Source organism: Parasteatoda tepidariorum, chromosome 8, assembly GCF_982258835.1.
Source record: "Parasteatoda tepidariorum strain Cologne lab strain chromosome 8, Ptep-v5.0, whole genome shotgun sequence".
Classification (NCBI taxonomy): Eukaryota; Metazoa; Arthropoda; class Arachnida; order Araneae; family Theridiidae; genus Parasteatoda; species Parasteatoda tepidariorum.
The window spans coordinates 33,515,215-33,533,047 of NC_141762.1; the positions used below are offsets into that span (position 1 = coordinate 33,515,215).

The window sequence follows — 17,833 nt, forward strand, 5'->3', positions numbered from 1 at the left end:
ACATGTTTATGAAATATGAAAAGGAATTGATTTATATTGTTATATTTCCTTATGATTATAAGTATAAATTTGTTACAATTTGTAAAAAAAATAACTAAAAATTATAAAAACAATAGATTTACTTAGTATTTGGTTGGTCTTAAAATTCTGCAATAGTTTAACGGAGATGAATAAAATAGAAGTAATAAAATACTAAATAGATAATAAGTATACATTGGTAGCTATTTTAAAATATTCAGAAAATGAAAATTAATTATATAATAAATTTTGAAAATTAATTCAAATATAACTTGGCTTTTTTTATTTATTGTTTTGTGTAAAACATAATTTTGTTTATAAATGTATTATAATGAAGTTGTAGTTATCAGTCATGCAATATTATGTCAGTAACTGCAAATGTAACATCATCAAGATTATTTTTATTGTATTATTCAAAACATATTTAGAAATCCATTATCTCTTAACGAAATAAATTTAACTAAACAAAAATAAGAATTACCAGCTTACATAAAATTATGACATAACATATAATTTTACATAATATATAAGTAAAAAGCAATCAAATATAAAAATCAACAAGTACATACAAGACCCATAATCTAAATAAGAATAAGAATTATAAGTAGAACATTGAATAAATAATAATATTTTGTTTGGTATCATATATTTACCTTGTAAAATCTTGGTTTGTGTCAAGTGAGTGTGACAAAAGAAGCAAAGTATGAGCTGATGGTGCCCGCAAGCAGTTAACTAAAAATGGTTTTGTTGTTTCAAGTAAAGACCTGAGAAAATTTGCAAAATTCGCTTAATAAACTAAAAATACACATTTTATAATAGCTAATAAAAATTTTTTTGAAGTATTAAACAGGGTGCATAGCCAGATTTTTCAACAAAAAAAATAAGCACTTTTTAAGGACTCAAAAAATATTTTTAATCACTATACAAAAAAAAAAAATAATAATAATAATAATTAGAATATGTGTAGTAATAAAAAAAATTTCTATTGTTTAAAGTTCTTAATTTGTTCAATAAAATTCAAAAACAATTTCAAAAAATTTACATTATTATGATAAAATAGCTAGTTTCTCATAAATATTGCAAGGAAAATTGCGAAAATCATGCATTTTTGTAATTTAGAATGACAATCAACAAGGCAAAGAAATATTCATTTTTAAAAGATAGAAAATTTAGCACTTTTTACAAACCCCAAATAAAAATAAGCACTTTTTAAAAACGCTACGCATCCTGTTAAAACATAGATCAGATAATAATTTCAATATTTTTTATACACATTACTTACATATTGTTTAATAGATATGAATTTGAATTAATGTTTAAATATAAATCATACATAAATTCATGAAAATGAATATTTACACAGGGTTTTTCCTTGCTACAAAAAATTTATGTTAATAATTAATGTTTATATTATTAATGTTTATATTATTAATATTTATTTTAATCACTCTTGCAACAAAAAATATTTATTTTAAAACCAAAATTTTTAAAATATGTTAGTATTTTTATGTAAAATATTTTAGAAATGACACCTTTTAAAATATATTTACATTTTTTAACATAAAATTTTTATTTATAAATATATATGATTAAAAAAACATACATTCTTTAGTTCGGATTGAACATTAGTTCTGACTGTAGAGCAGAAGAATCAAAAAAGTATTTTTTTTACTTATTATTTGATTGCAATTACATTCAATACGAAATTTAAATTTTTTAAAAATATATAGTTGTGTTCATCAATGTTATAAAGAAAGCATTTCAGATATTTAAACTAAAAATGTTTTTCAAATATTCTAACAAATTCCACCTAGATAACCTTGCATTCTTGATGGACAAATGTTGTTTAAATGAAAATAAAATAAAAATCTTTTGGCCTATTTTGTTCGCTTCCATACTTTATATCAGTTCAAATTAAATTTCACCAATATTTTCTGTTCAAAGAAAGTTGTTTTTTAAAGCAGAATATTATAGATATGATATTAAACTTTTAAGCTTTCTTTTAATGCTAAATGAAAGACAAACTTTGTTTCCTCACAATAACATAAAAATTAAAGCTAGTTTTCAAATATTAGACAACTTACAGAACAAAAAAATGTCTGAGTAAATCAGTTTTTATTCTAAAAATAAACTTATTTGCAGAATCGATTACTGCATTCTTTTAATTTTTCCTTTACAGTATTATTATTCATTCATTTTTTTTGATAAAAATCAAACACAGCAAGACACTTTTTGAAAACTTATTCTACTGAAAGTTTATATGCAGCATTAATCCCTATAGAGATTACAGGATTGGTCATGGAGAAATACTGTTATTCTGCTTCTTCACCTGTGATTAAGCTTCAGTTATTACGTTTAGCACTGATAGCTGAAAAGTTATTTTTATTCTAACTATAAATGTAACTTATTTTTTGCTTTTGTTTCTGAACCTTTAAACTATTTAACAAAATTATGGTTCACAAACTTTTATTTAACATTTTAAAAAATCTTACTGGAGAGCTTCTTTTAACATGTCTCTTATACAAAAGTCATAAAAAGAAACTTATTAAAAAGCTTTCAAAGATTAAATTTTACTTTTTTACTCCTGCCCAAAAATTTAAGTAAAACGCAATGATGCAATATTTTTTTTAATTATTTTTGGCCCTAACTAAACAGATATATAAAAAAAAATCTATCTTCCATATCAGGGAAAGAAGCAAAAAGAAAATGCATGAAGTTATGTCTTAAGTAACTGCAAATATACACCATATTTAATACAAAATAGAAATATCAACAATAGAAATATCAGAGTTAAATATTACATTATGCTATAATTACATAACAAAATAAAGAATATAATTTGTAGCAAAAATGAGAATATAACTGACTTACAAAAAATAAAGTAGTTGATGATTTTTACTCATATGAGTAGCAGACCTAACATGCTTTAATTCAACTATATCTGTCTCTTTCAATTGCAATAAATCTGATTGTAAAGCTAAACTACCATTAGGATGAAGTACTACAAATGGTTTTCCCTGAAAAGAAGAGTTTTGTGAAATAAAATAAGTTAGTGAAAAACTTTAAGAGAGAATTTTATCATAATAATAAAATTCTAAAACAATCAATAAAATACATTTAATTACAGTTGACAAAGAAAATGTTAGTTATAAATAGATAATGCTTCAAAAAAATATGAAAAATATGAAAATAGGAATGACTTTTTACTCAAACTAATAATTTTTTGATCGGTGCATAAAAAATAAACACATTTATTGGTTAATATAATATTACTAATGTTGCATACTATAAGAATATATTTTTTTAAAACATAAAGAAAGTTAAAAAAATACAATAAAACCTATAACATATTTTCGTAAAAGATTATAAAAGAAGAGATAAGATTATAAAGAAGAGACTATTTAAATTTTGAGACTTAAGAACAAACAAGAATTAGCATAAAAAAAGAGCCAAACATTAAAAAACATACCTTTGTATGAAAATGCAGTTCACCAGAGGATTTCTGAGAATTATGTACATCAGAAAGTGCTATACGTGGGTACAAAGCACTGCAAACTATAAACTTTAAGCACATCATATCACGATAAGAAGATACTTGACTTTTAGATGATAACATCTAACAAAAGATTTTAAAAAAATTTTACGATTATTGAATTGTAAAACAAAGCAATTATGGAGTAACTACCACTATAAATACTAAATACCAATTTACTAGTATACATGTTAATTTATTCTACCTTGAAGCACCTTTTGATAGATGAAAGTTGACATAGTCGATAATTAATGCAATAATTTGTATTATTTTATTTAAAAATGAAAATTAAAAAGAAAAAGCTTTATACATTCTAAATTTTTTTAATAATAAACAAAGATATCAGTTGTTAAAAATTGATACCTGCAACTTATGAAGGTTTCAGCAAAAATATACTAAATAAAAAATAGGTATAAAATTTTAAAAAAATACAATTAAAAACACTTGAATACATTTCATCTTTCAAATATAGTTAGTATTTATTAAACATGCATATATTAATTTTAACAAATTGAAAATACAATAAAGTAAATATTTTTGAAATTACATAATACAATTTGAAACTATTGAACATTTTATTTTTTGATTATCTAATCATGACAAATGCCTTACCTGTACTTGCCAGCTATTATTTGATATCCAAAAATCGACATCATGAATATTAATAGTACCATCTTCCTCATCACGATCTTCATTTGTATAAACATCACTATCAAGTTTTAATATTTTTCTCTTACGAGGAGCTTGGTGATATTGTCTCTTCATATCCCTTAAATGTGAAAGCTCACTGTGCCTTGCTGAACGCTCACGACTACTAGTATGAAAATGACTATCAGAAAGCAATTTATTATCCTAAAAACAGAACACAAATTCTAATTAAAAACAGAATGATACTGAATTAAACACAATATATTTTAATTTTTACAATTTTCAAAAAAAAAAAAAGAAGAAGAAGAAAGAATTAGTATACTTCAGATTGCCTGCATGTGGATTATCAAGTTTCTGAACTAATCAAGACTGTTATCAGCTTGAGTTAAACATTGATTTTGGAAAAAAATAACAGTTTAGGTTTGTTATTACCACCTGAATTAAAAACATGAGAAACGAAAACCATTTTATTCATCTTTTAAACATGATTCAGTAGATGAGGTAGGTTTAGTCTTTGCTTATACAAATTGGGTGGCAGTTCAATTTCTTGTGTTAAAGTCTGAGAATCAGATTGGATTGCATTTTCTATGATCATATCTTAGTGATTTTGAATCCATTCTAATATAATGACTCTAGTGGTTTCAGGGGCAGAGAAGTCCATGCAGAGTTGGTTGGGAAAATTGATGCTGAAGCAGGATGACTACTACCATCATTGACCTCTGATAAAAATTACAGCATGAGCAAGCTCAAGTATTGTCACTGAGAAATCACTGTCACTAAGAGATCATCACTGAGAAAAAATCCCAGACCATTGATAATACCTGTTAGCAATATATATATATTGATAATAGTTCTGGTACAAGATTGAGCAACCAAATCTATTGGCCCGGCATATTTTTAGAAACTAATTTTAAGGCAAAGATAAAATAGGGCATCTTATGACCTTTAATGTAATTGATAAGGTGATTTCTGAGATTATTCATTTGATGTCTAAATGGTAAATAATTTCTTTCTTAGTGAATGGGGACAACCAGCCTTTTAAAAGTTTAAATCTAAACTAAAAAATATCTAGAAATTGGAAACTGAGGTATCTGCTTGCAAATTATCAACATGCTTATAAAATAAAAATCTAAAAACAAGATAAAAAAAATAACAAGTGAGTTTCTCAAATGTGCATTAGGATTTAAATTAAGTCACTAGTTTACTGAATTTATAAACAATTCATTCAGAAAATTTCTAATGATGATCAATGATAATAGAACAAATGGAATTAAAAAAATCTAATATATTGTTAACAATAATTCTAAATACTTAATAAATAGTAAATATTTATACAGCTCTATAAAAAAAATTGTAAATAGAGAATTAATGAGATTAGATGTAGTATAGTAAAAATCAGCTTCAGAAAATTAAAAAAAAAAGATAAATGTAACATCTTTACATTTTTAAATCAATGCAATACCTTTAGTAGGTCTCTAAATTGGCGCCTGAGTTTTGTCATTTCATAAAATCTTTGTTCCTCTAGCCCTTTTTGGCGACACCACTTACGAGAGTTGCTATGACGTTGAGCTTTAACTTCGAGCCATTTGTGATATGCATTAAGCAGAGTAAATGGGTCCCCGTGATCTGATTCTATCGATTGCCTTGCAACCTAAGCAATGAAAAAAAAATATATTAGTTAAAAACTTATACTACAATAGTTTCAGTTCAAAAGATAAACAAACAAATTATGATTTCTTTAATGAAATTTTTGGAAGTAAATTTTTTAGAACTTTATTTAATAATTAAATTTCTGCCAACAGGTTAATTATAAAAATTGCAAAGAAACTAACTTTAAAAAAAATGCACCAATAAATGATAACTAAGTTAATGTTGAAATATAATGTATATCAGTAGCACAAATAGACTTAGGTGCACCCCTACAAGTTTTATAACTGTGCCCCATCTTAGACTTAGCAACACAATTTTTTTAGATATTTTGTAGAGACATTCCAATATTTATAATAATTTATTTCAATTTAATTTACATTAGTTTGTTTATTTTAATTTTAATTATTTTGTCATTAATTAATAAGGAATTGCGATGGAAAGGCAGAATTTAGACTAAGTACTGACTTGGAACACTGTATATATTTACCGACTTACCACATTGAACTGAAATTTTATTATAATACAGGGTGACAAAAAAAAGTTAGAAACTTTTAAACAATCCAACAAAACCAAGAGTGACGTTAGTAAAACATTTTATTCATAGTAATTGAAATCTTAAAACTTGCCATTCGAGAAAGATTAATGGAATTTATCATTTTTTAAAAATTATGTCCCTCAGATGCATTCTGCCATCTCAAATTCTCTGTTATAACACATCCAGAGTTCTTGGTGGAGTCATGTACGCTTTACTCTTGGGATAGCCGCACAAAAAAACATTACAAACGGACAAATCTGATGATCTAGAAGACCAGGGTACGTTATCGTATCTTCAGATCACACAGTAACCAAACAATATTACACAGCTTCCATTGATTGCCATGTAATATGTGATGTTACTCCTTTTTTTTGAAACCAGGTTTCTCAAACGTGTGGGAAATTCTTTAATTCTGATGTAATGAAAGATTGTAACATCTCTATAACGATCCGCATTAACAGTTACCGTGATCGTTTGCTCATTTTCAAAAAAATAAAGTCAAATGATTCTATGTAATGAAACAGCACACCTTACTAACGAGTAAAGGGTGCTCATGAACTTCATTAAGTAAGTTCATTAAGTCCAGTAATGGTAGCTTATACATGTAATTTGAATGGGCTTCATCTGACATCCACAACTTACTTAGAAATTCCTCGTCATTGTTTATCTATATATATTCCAATGAAAAAACAATATTCATTAAATAGCTGAAATTCAGGTAAATGTACCGTAAGTGGTATGTTTTGCAAGAGCATACATTACACAATTCTTTTCCTCTTTGATAATGATTTTCTAAGTTATCTTGCCGTAAAACATAAGAACTCGACTCAACTATTGATAAGATAGTAATGTCAATTTTTTAACTGTAAAGTCTTTGAATTTTTAGTAGAAATAGTTATTTTTATTTTTACTAAGACACAAAAATTCATACTTAAAAAAGTTTTAAAAAAATATAAAAATAACGATCAAATTATTCAAACAATGCTCATAAATTAATAAAAAAATGCAAAAATACATTCGGCATAAAAAAAAATTTCAAGAAACACTCTAAAAATAAATAATTTACAAGCATATATGTTAGTTTTCTTATATAAATGATGTAGGATATTGATATAAATGAAACATAAATTTCTAAAAATAACTTAGAATCCTACTTTTATGTCAGGATCTCTATTAGAACGATTAGTAAAAGGAGTCTGTACACTCAAAGCTGCAGCCAATGACAACATTGGTTCAATAACTGAAAATAAGCATCCATGTATCAGCATTTTCCCTATAGTTACATCAACGGGTAAATTGGCAAGCATTTGACCCATAGCTGTTAACTCTTCATCTTCAGTTAGAGCACCCTTTGATAATAAAAAGCATAAATATAATATACTCTTCAAAATATTTATATGTTACAGAGAGATTTATATGTTCCTAATTACATAGAGAATCAAAATTTTATTGAAATTCTCCAACATATTTTCTTAATGAATTTCAGAGAAATAATCGATTTAATGAAGGAAAGCTATTAACATAAAGTTCTGGAAAACAGCAACTAGGATTCAATCAAGAGATCAAAGACATTTTGAATCAGTTTAACATTGCAGAGAATTAAAGTAGGAAGACTGCAAAAATATAAGGGCACAAAACATGGGTGTCGTTGAAGGGAGACAGTATATGTACACCTCAATTAGAAATCTTCCCTCCCTGATTAGAAGTCCCCCTCAATATTTCAAACAAATAAGGAAATCTTTAATGAATTATTATAGATTTAAACTCTTGAAAGTTAATTAACCTTTTTGCAGATGTTTAGCAAGCTTTTCATTTTTATTTATGTGAAATTTAGAGAACTAGTGTGACTATGTATTTAAATTTCATCGCCCTATAAAATTTACCATCTGCTATGCCCATATAGCAGGGGGACATCGTATAATGCTTAAAAAAAATAATATTATAGTATAACTACTACATAAAATTGAAGGTGGGAAAGAAAAAAAAATTGATCTGGAAAGTTAATCACATTTCTAACGATTTTCCTAACAAAAACATTTTATTTTGTAATTGCTTACAAATTTTAGTACAAAACATAAACCAAGATTTCCATATTTGAAAACTGCATTTAGAATTGCAATTCTGCATTCAGAAGCAATAGGGATACAAAAAATAATAGTCCAAATGATTGTTAAAAAAATTTTTCACCAGAAATTTCAAGCAATCAGGTGCAATCAATCAAGCAATCATACATTTAAATGAACTTAAATTTAATAGCAAATTCAACCCTTTTAGTTACTTGAAGAAAAAATTTCTTATCAGGCAAAACTTCTCTACCATTTAACACAATGGAAAATAAAATTGGTTTACTCTGTAAAATAATTGGTTTACTCTGAACTTGACAATGAAGGCTGGAAGCTAAATTTGTTCAATATATCACCTGGTTTTTAAGATTTTGCAGTGATTCTTCAATGCTGACCATATCAGGTGCTTCAAGAAAAGGAAACTTGCGTGCATCAGGTAAACCCATTGAAAGCAGTTGAAGTAACAAAGAATCCAATGGTACTCTTTGAATCTCTGGTTTTGTATAAGCACATAAGCCATCATACTCTTTCAGGGAGTACATTCGAAAACAAACTCCAGGACCAGTTCTACCTATCAAATTATCAGAATGATAATAATAAACATACACTCACACATGGACATAAATGCCAAGATAGATTCTTATTTATGAATGATTAAGTGCAACAAAAATGTTCAACGATAAATTTTTTAAAATTATTTCAGTTAATTCTTATAACTGATTCAGCATTATGAGGGTAATATGCCTGCTCATTATTCTCATGCAAAAATGCCTTGACCAGAGATATTTTTACCTTTTAATTAGACTGAAAGCATTAAAAATGGTGCATATACGGTCATAATTTGGAGGGGGGGGGGAAACAGTTCAAAAATGCTAACTTCTTGGAAAGAGGAAGTACTTTTAGTTAAATTTCAAAATTATGATGCAATGCTGAATTCGTTTGAAAGATTATTAAAGGGTGACAAACTCCCAGAAAAAAAATTTCTTGACTTATACCTGATTTTTCCAAATTTTTTATAAAATCTTCCTGCTTTTTGTAACCGATGACATAAATGTTATGTTTTTAGTCATACATTATTCCATTACATAATACATATTACATAATACACATTGCAAAACATTTATTCTTGCTATTAGATTTGAAAATAAACTATTTTTTAAAAAAAAATTGATAAGGATAATTTTTGGGGGGAAATATTGGACTTTCAAATATTTTGAAAATCAAATTGATTCATTTTCACTGGCTTTTGAGATATTTTAATTAAATTCCCAAACATTTCCGGACTTTCCCAGATAGATAAAATTCCCTGAATTTTCGCAGTTCTCCCTAATTTCCTTGTCTTGTTTGTGGCAACCCTGCAAAGGTCACATATGTGAAAAATATGAAATAAGATTTTATTATTTAAAATAGTTTTCTTAAAAGATTTTTAAAGGATATTTGCAAACACGACTATCTTGCGGTTATGTTTATAAGTCGTTTAAGGGTCCAACCTTTAAAAAAACTACAAAGATTAGTTAAGACTGCTAAATTTGGTACATTTTCTAGGTGTACTAATCATAAAATCAGTAATAGATAAGTAACTATTATTAAATGTAATGTAATAGTGTTATAAAATAAAAACAATAGTATTTGAAACATTTACTTTTTTGACACCATATTACAACTAAGATAATAATGAATCATAAGATTAAACGATTACTTGTTAATTCTACTTTAAGATTTGAAAAGTTCAAATCTTTTTATATGGTTTAAAAATCCTCTCACCGCAATTCATATTCATATGACTTAGGAATCACACATCACAATTCTTTCAATTTAGAAATCATGCATATCAATTACTTTTTACATGATTGAGTAAAAATTGCACAATGGATACGCAAATATTGCATTTAGAATTTTGACAATAAATAAATAAAAGTATATATTTATACCAGCACGTCCTTTGCGTTGTTCAGCACTAGCTTTGCTAATCCAAAATTCCTGTAGCTTCTGCATGTGGCAAATAGGATGGTAGCTCATTTCTTTTACTTTTCCAGAATCAACAACAAATCTGACTCCATCAATAGTTACTGATGTTTCAGCAATATTAGTAGAGATTATACATTTCCGCACTCCATCTGGAGCAATGTCAAACACCTAAATTTTAAAATTTTCACATAAAATTATAGTTTTAAAAAGATGCCACAACAAAGAAAAAAATTACTATCATTTTTCAAAGCTGCATTTGAAACTGCAATGATAACTGATTATTAAGTCCTTCAGTAGCTTTTGAAAAACATCATTTTTGTGAAAAAATAAAAGGAAATTATTTGTATCTTGAGGAAGTTTGATTGAAAGTTCAGTTGATTGTGTTATTTGAAGAAAAAAGAGAAAAAAATAATTATTTTGGAAAAGAAATTTGATGAAAAAGAAATTTCAAAAGTATATGAATTTTTAATAAATAAAATGAATTATTTTGAAATTTTTTCACTACACCATTTTAGTTAACCTGGCATATTTATTTGAAAGATTAAATAAGCATATTATTAAATTAGGAGCATAACTACTTATGGTTTTTCAAAATAAATTTATTGATCATTTAACTCATGTTTAGCTAAATATATTTTAGAACTCAGATTATCTGACACCCAATCAATTATCTTATCATCCGAAACCCCCCTTCCCAGAAGCATTAAAAGATTCACAACACATGCTTACTCATTAGATTTAATGTTACCTTTTTTTAGACATTGTGCAAATAAGCACCACATTCAATTTAATCCAATTATTGTTATGATGATTAATCCCAAATTAAGTCACTAGGAAAGTACGAGGAAACAGGAAAAAAATGCATAAATTACTTTTTTTTTCATGATATTCTACCAAAATTTTATCTGTTAAAAGTAGAAAAAAATTTTATACAAATAAGTGTTTATTAAACCTTTTTGTAATTTTTAATTAGTTTGATTAATTTCAATATTTATACATTTAAAAAATAATTTTGAAAAGATCCTCCAATTATCTAATGATTTCGATTTTCCTAAATACCCCAACTCCTGAGGCTGTCAGATATTCGGGACTCTACTGAATTCATTTTTTCAGTTTCATATTATGTAAAGAATATTTATTAAAAGAAATTCTGTGAACTCAAAAGAGTTTGTTTTCAGCATGAACTAACATAAAACTCCATTCAAATAAAATTTATAGCAATAAATTAGATAACTTCCAATTTTTATTAAATTTATGCAAAAAATAAACAGCATATAAATTTTGAACATCATATATTAAATGCAGTTTCTGTTAAACACTGGATTTTTTAAGCAATATTCAACAACAAAAAGATTTTGAAAACATCTAAGTTCATCATTTAATTAATATAAAATGTTAAGCACAATAAATAAAAATGGGAGTTAATGTATCAGTCATTTTAATGGAAGTTTAGCTATAATGGAATGTTCTAGTAAAGAAAAGCTTATCATAAAAAAAAGACTTATTTTGTATATGAATGGAAATTCTATTTAAAAGTCAGTAAGAAAAATTCCAAACTGGTAGCTTAATTATTTAATTCGAAGATAAAGATTGGTAGCTTAATTATTTCATTTCTTAAACTTTATTTATTTCTTGTTTATAGTAATATTTTGTTTTTTTTTTTTGTTGCTGAAAGAAAATTCAATGTTATTGTTGTAATTTACACTTAAAATGAAACATTTTTTAAAATTTAAGCAGAAACATGCGTAACAGATTATATTGTTGTAAGTAGAATATTTGCATAACAGATTGCTTATTTCGTACAGAACTTATCTTTAGAAACCTTATATTAATGATATTACAAATTAAAATACAAATAATATAAATTATAATGCCAACAAAGAATAAATAAATAAGAGTACTAAAAAAAAAAAACAATTTCAAAAACCAATAACAGAAATAGAATAGTACAGTAATTTATTCCTACAAAGCTACAAAGTTTGTTAACATATAACATTTATAATTGGACAAAACCATAAAACCCAATGTTTTCAAAATAACCACTATTTGCAACAACAATAGTGGGCAGTCCGAAGACAAAATTAGCAGATCACATACAATAGAAAACATTGTTTCAGTGTTTTCCAGTTAGTAACACCATCTGTTGACAAACTTTGTAACTAATTTCAAAACTTGATAAAATTATTATCCTAGCTTTCTCAACATATCACAGCAAATAGTGTATTTCTATTCCGTCCACTTTTTTATTTTATTTATTTTTTGAAGAAGTGGTTATCTTTGAGACATCTGAAGTATGAATAAAATAATGTATAATTATTGATGTTAAACCTTATCTTGATCTTCCAGAGACAAAGAACTATGCAATGGCAATATGATCCATTTGTTACTCTTTTCAGCATATGCTCTTGATGCTTCTTCTACAATTGATATCTCTGTCATACCACTCAAAAATATGAGAACATCTCCCCTTTCATCTTCTGGGTACTTTTGATCAATGAGATTCAGTATTCGAATATAAGGACCAGGGTTCAGTTTACCAGAAACAGATTTTTGTTCCTCAGTAGGAATTGGGTAATACTTCAGTTCTATAGGAAATAATCTACCAGGTACCTAAAATTTATAAAAACAAATATAAGAGAAAAAAGTAAAATTAGTTTTTTTTAACATGTTATAACAAAACAAATATTTCAAATTAAGTGGTAATATTCTCATGATATAAATTAAAATATTTCATAGTGTTTAGTTTCTGATTGTTTTATACTCTTATTTGACATAATGAAAGGCTTTTGTAACATTTATCTTATGCAGTTTAATGTATAAGACTATTATATTTCTAACTGAATAGATATTATACTTAATACTAAATAGGTAAGACTGTTAAAAAATAATAAAATGAACATTAGCACACATTTAATTTGAAAAACTAAAAATATTCTAAATAGTTTCTAAAGATAACAATTAGGTTAAAATGTAATTTTTAAATAAATTTATCTCTTTGTAAGAAAATTTTTCGAAAATATGTCGTCACTTTCTTAAAAAAAATTAAAGCCTGACCAATGTATCTGCAATTAGTTCTTTTAAGAATGAAAACAAATCATAATTAATATTACTTCAAATTGTTCAGCCATAGTTGAATAAATTATTAGGAGAAATCTTTTCTAATTTGTTATTTGTTGATTGTTACGCATGCGCTCTGAGACTCTTGCTAACTAAAATATTTTTGACTGCTCGCCAGTCAGTTGCATTAGCGATTCCGCCACTGCATGTTTATTTTGGCCTTTGAGAGTTTCAGGGCGCATAATTTTCTTTCCCCAACTATTTTGGAAGTATGTTATAATTCAGTATTTATTGTAAAGTTTTTAATAAATAGTTTATTTTGGCAATTTAGTTCTTACCTCGTTATTCGATGGCTCATATGTTAAATTCATGTTAGTATTCCCCACACAAATGATGTTTATTAAAATTTCAAATCTATTCATCCTGACACAAGACCATTATAAAAGTAATAAGATAAACATTAGCAGAAATTTCAGTTAGGGGCCATTCAAATATTACATAATCACCTAAACGGATGGATGGGACATCCAAGGTTGCATTGCCAAAAAATATGTGAAATGAGGAAAATATGAGGAATTTTTAAGAAGAAAAAAAACTTACTTGTATCACAGGGCAATTTTGAAAATATTCTGAAAATAGCTCAATGTTGATTGTAGCAGACATCAGCAATATTTTTAAGTCTGGTCTCTGAATTGTCAAACATTTCATTATACCTAGCAAATAATCACATGATATATGTCTCTCATGAACTTCATCCAAAATGACCACTTTATAAGCAGATAACATTGGATCAGATGATACTTGCCTCAACAAGAGGCCTTCAGTTAAGAACAATATTTTAGTGTGAGCAGTTTTACTTTTTTCAAAACGAATCTGATAACCCACTAATGATCCATATTCATTTAAAGTTTCATAAGAAACTCGTTTACACAAAGAAATGCAAGCAATTCTACGAGGTTGAGTGCAAGCAATACTTTCGTATCCTGCAGCCATCAGATATTGTGGCACTTGAGTTGATTTACCACAACCAGTATCACCAGCTATTAATACCACTTGATTACTTTCTACAGCCTTTAAAATGTCATTACGATATTTACTAATCGGTAAATTTTCTTGAGCCTCATGCAGCTTTAGAATTTTAGCTTCTTGTTGCTTCTTTTGGCAGTTTAAATAGAGCTCAATAATGTAAGCAAACTCTACCAAAAGTTCTTCATTCAGAGCAGATTCTTTATCATCATTAAATATGTGTCCTTTCATCATCATGTTATTCAGTTCAGCCAAAGTAAGAGAAAAAGTTGAATTTTTGTGTGAAGAGTGGCTGCTTGATGAGCCTAAACAAATAAAATTGAATTTAAATAAAGAACTATTCATAATACCTGTGGAGTTTTTAAAAAGACATAGTAAAAATAAAAACTAAGACAAATACAGCAAAAACAGGGTGCATAGCCAAATATTTCAACAAAAAATAAGCACTTAAAAAATATTTTTAAGCACTATATACAGTAACAAAATGCAAAATAATTTTCAAAGACTTTACATGATTATGATAAAATAACTAGTTTCTGACAAAGAACTCTTTTCTTGATTACATTAGCCATCATAAAAAGATATTCTGCAGTTTGATTTCAGAGGGAGGAAAATGAAGCCGGAAATTGAGAATCTCTTGCAAAATGCAGCAGAGTTACACATGATAGGGTAAGAATAACAGGGTGGCCGCTCAAATCAGATTTCAAATTTCCCTGATTTTTCCAGTAAAAATCGTAAAATTTCCAGGTCAGCGTGTTTTTCCCCCCGCTAAAGTGTAGTATAGGTACAAGAAAAGTGTCACTATTAGTGATTGATTGGCTTTGCTGAGAAAAATAATTCATTGAACAAAAGATTTCAGAAAAAGAGTGCAAGATGAAATCTCTAATTAAATTATAATTGTTTTTTGGAGAATTTTATAAAGTTAAAAATACTGAAACATTTTGAATAATTTGATAAAAGAAAAAAATACCCCCGAAGCATCGGAACAAACTTGAACAATTAATGAATTCAGCCCACAGACTAAAAGAAGATTTTAAACAAAAAACGCTACTTTTATAAACAGAAGCAAATATCCTAATCTTTTCTTCCACATTTTTGCCTTTCGTAAACTGCATAGTTCCATAATCTCCAAAGAGGTCAAAGATTTCTCCAATCATTTCCCAACATAAAAGAGTTTGAAATGGCATTCAAGTTTAGCAGGGTAATAATGAAGAAAATTTTAATGCAAGAAAAGTATTGCTAAGTTGATGATATTTCAACTTTTTTACGATAAATTTACGTCTAAATAGAAGAGGATAAAACGGATGGTAAAATCATTTAAATTAAGTGGAAAATTCCAGCTTTTCTTCTAAATTCCTTGATTTTTCCAGGTTTTTATCCAAATTTCCCTGACTTTTCCAGGTTTTTTCCAGTATAAAAAAATTCCCTGATATTTCCAGATTTTAAAGGTTTTCCAGGTAGGTGGCCACCCTGAATAATTCTCACTGAATCCAGCTCAGTATATGCACATGAAGACCAGCAAGCATTTCATCAAGCATGTAATATGATTGGCGCTTTCATACGCTATGGAACGACAGTACGCCAAAATGCATTGTGTTGGAATGATTTGTGAAAAACGTTTAATAGAATTTTGTGAAAACGACTCTTTTGCATAATACCTGCCAAAAATCAACATGGTAAAGAAAAAAAATTTCTCATTTTTGAAAAGGTAAAATTAAGCACTTTTTAAAAAGTCCCCATAAAAAAAGCACCTTCAAGGGCTTTTAAAAAACGAAAATCGAAAATAAGCACCTTTAAGCACTTTTTAAAAACGCTACACACCCTGAAAAACTTACCTTGAACAAAATACAAGTTTTACTTACAACCTTTATAGAATTTACATTTGAATCCTTGATCACACAGCAAACATCTATGTGATAATACAGTTTTTGCCAGACTCTATTCTATATGGTTTGATCAACAATATAAACAGCACATATGTCCCTTTTGCGTGCAACATTTTCTTGGGAGATTATTTAAAAGATTTTTTTTCTCCTTACCCTCCTTATTGAGTGATGCAGCAAAACTGTAAGACACAGAGAGAATAGAGTCTAGTGGGAACTGGACAATAACATTAATGTTTGCTGTGTAACCAAAGGTTCATACATGGAATATATATAAGGGCTGAAAATAAAACTTTCTTTCTATTATAATAAAATTTAGAATTAAGAGAAAATTATAAATGAAATTTATAAAAGATAACTTAAAGATTTTAATCCAACCTTTGCATTAGCATGAAATAATTTTCAAAATAGTTCATGAATTATATCTAGAAACAAGTTAATACAACCTTTAATAATATACATCTTTTTAAGACAAGAGGTTCATCAATCTAAATTTTCTTAATTTGTTTAAATAACACTTTAGTTAAATAACATGCTAAGTGACATTTTAAAAAAATTCAAACTTTCAAACCTAAACACATGTTACAATTAGCAGTAAACATACATAAAACATAAATTAGTAATATCTGGTTTTTCACTTAAGCAATTTTCAATTTGTAAACAGATTTAAACATCGTCCTGATAATATTCCAACAGTTTCCTGATAATGCTTCAGCATCTCCTTGGGGATATTTCATTAGCTTCCTGATGATGAAAGGATAGTATTATATTTGAAAAAATGTCACCTAACATATTCTTCCACTAAGCTCTTCATAAATTATGCATAACAAAAACAAATCTTAAAACAAGAACACATTCAATTTTACCCACCAAAAACTTTATGCCTGTTAACTAAAGAAAAATGGACAAAAGAACCTAGTCTCAATAGAAAAAATTTCATTAAAACAACTTTAACTCAATAGTATATATGTAAAATACAAAGTAAACAAGTAAAAAATATATATGGTGAAACCTCCTGTTATGGACACTTCTGCAAAACGGGCGCCTCTCAGTACGAACATGTTTTCAATTCCCCGTGAATCTTCTATATGGATAATCCATTATGTATGTTCTCTGAAAAGCGGACACTAGTGTAACCAGACACGGACAGTCATTTTTGCCCTGAAAAGTTATTTTCAATCTCTTCAAACCAGACACTATTTTTCCTACATTTGAAAAAGAAAAACTTTTCTGCCTTAAATTGCAAGGAAAAAAATGCAATTTTTCACTACTTTTAGTTTAAATTTTTTGCCTTATCCATTAATAAAAAGATTGTTAAGCTATTTCACAACTAAAGAACCAATCTTTCTTTTGTCACCTTGCCTTATCTTTACAAAGAAAGAAGAGAAAATGATACTGCTCATTCAGACAGGGATCACTTTGTCAGGATAACACACGTGATGAGACCCCACAA

The 17,833-nt window shown here is 27.1% G+C and overlaps 1 protein-coding gene across 1 annotated transcript in view; it reads right to left on the reverse strand.

The window, feature by feature from the left end:
• LOC107454010 (putative ATP-dependent RNA helicase DHX34) overlaps positions 1–17,833 on the reverse strand; it is a 31,077-nt gene that overhangs the window by 8,864 nt on the left and 4,380 nt on the right. The window contains exons 4-13 of the mRNA XM_016071053.4: positions 14,072–14,802; positions 12,743–13,024; positions 10,378–10,582; positions 8,803–9,017; positions 7,538–7,732; positions 5,661–5,849; positions 4,163–4,402; positions 3,488–3,634; positions 2,890–3,035; positions 672–782 (exon numbers count right to left, since the gene is read on the reverse strand). Coding sequence (XP_015926539.2) covers positions 672–782; positions 2,890–3,035; positions 3,488–3,634; positions 4,163–4,402; positions 5,661–5,849; positions 7,538–7,732; positions 8,803–9,017; positions 10,378–10,582; positions 12,743–13,024; positions 14,072–14,802 — 2,461 coding nt within the window. The remainder of the gene's footprint in view (positions 1–671; positions 783–2,889; positions 3,036–3,487; positions 3,635–4,162; positions 4,403–5,660; positions 5,850–7,537; positions 7,733–8,802; positions 9,018–10,377; positions 10,583–12,742; positions 13,025–14,071; positions 14,803–17,833) is intronic.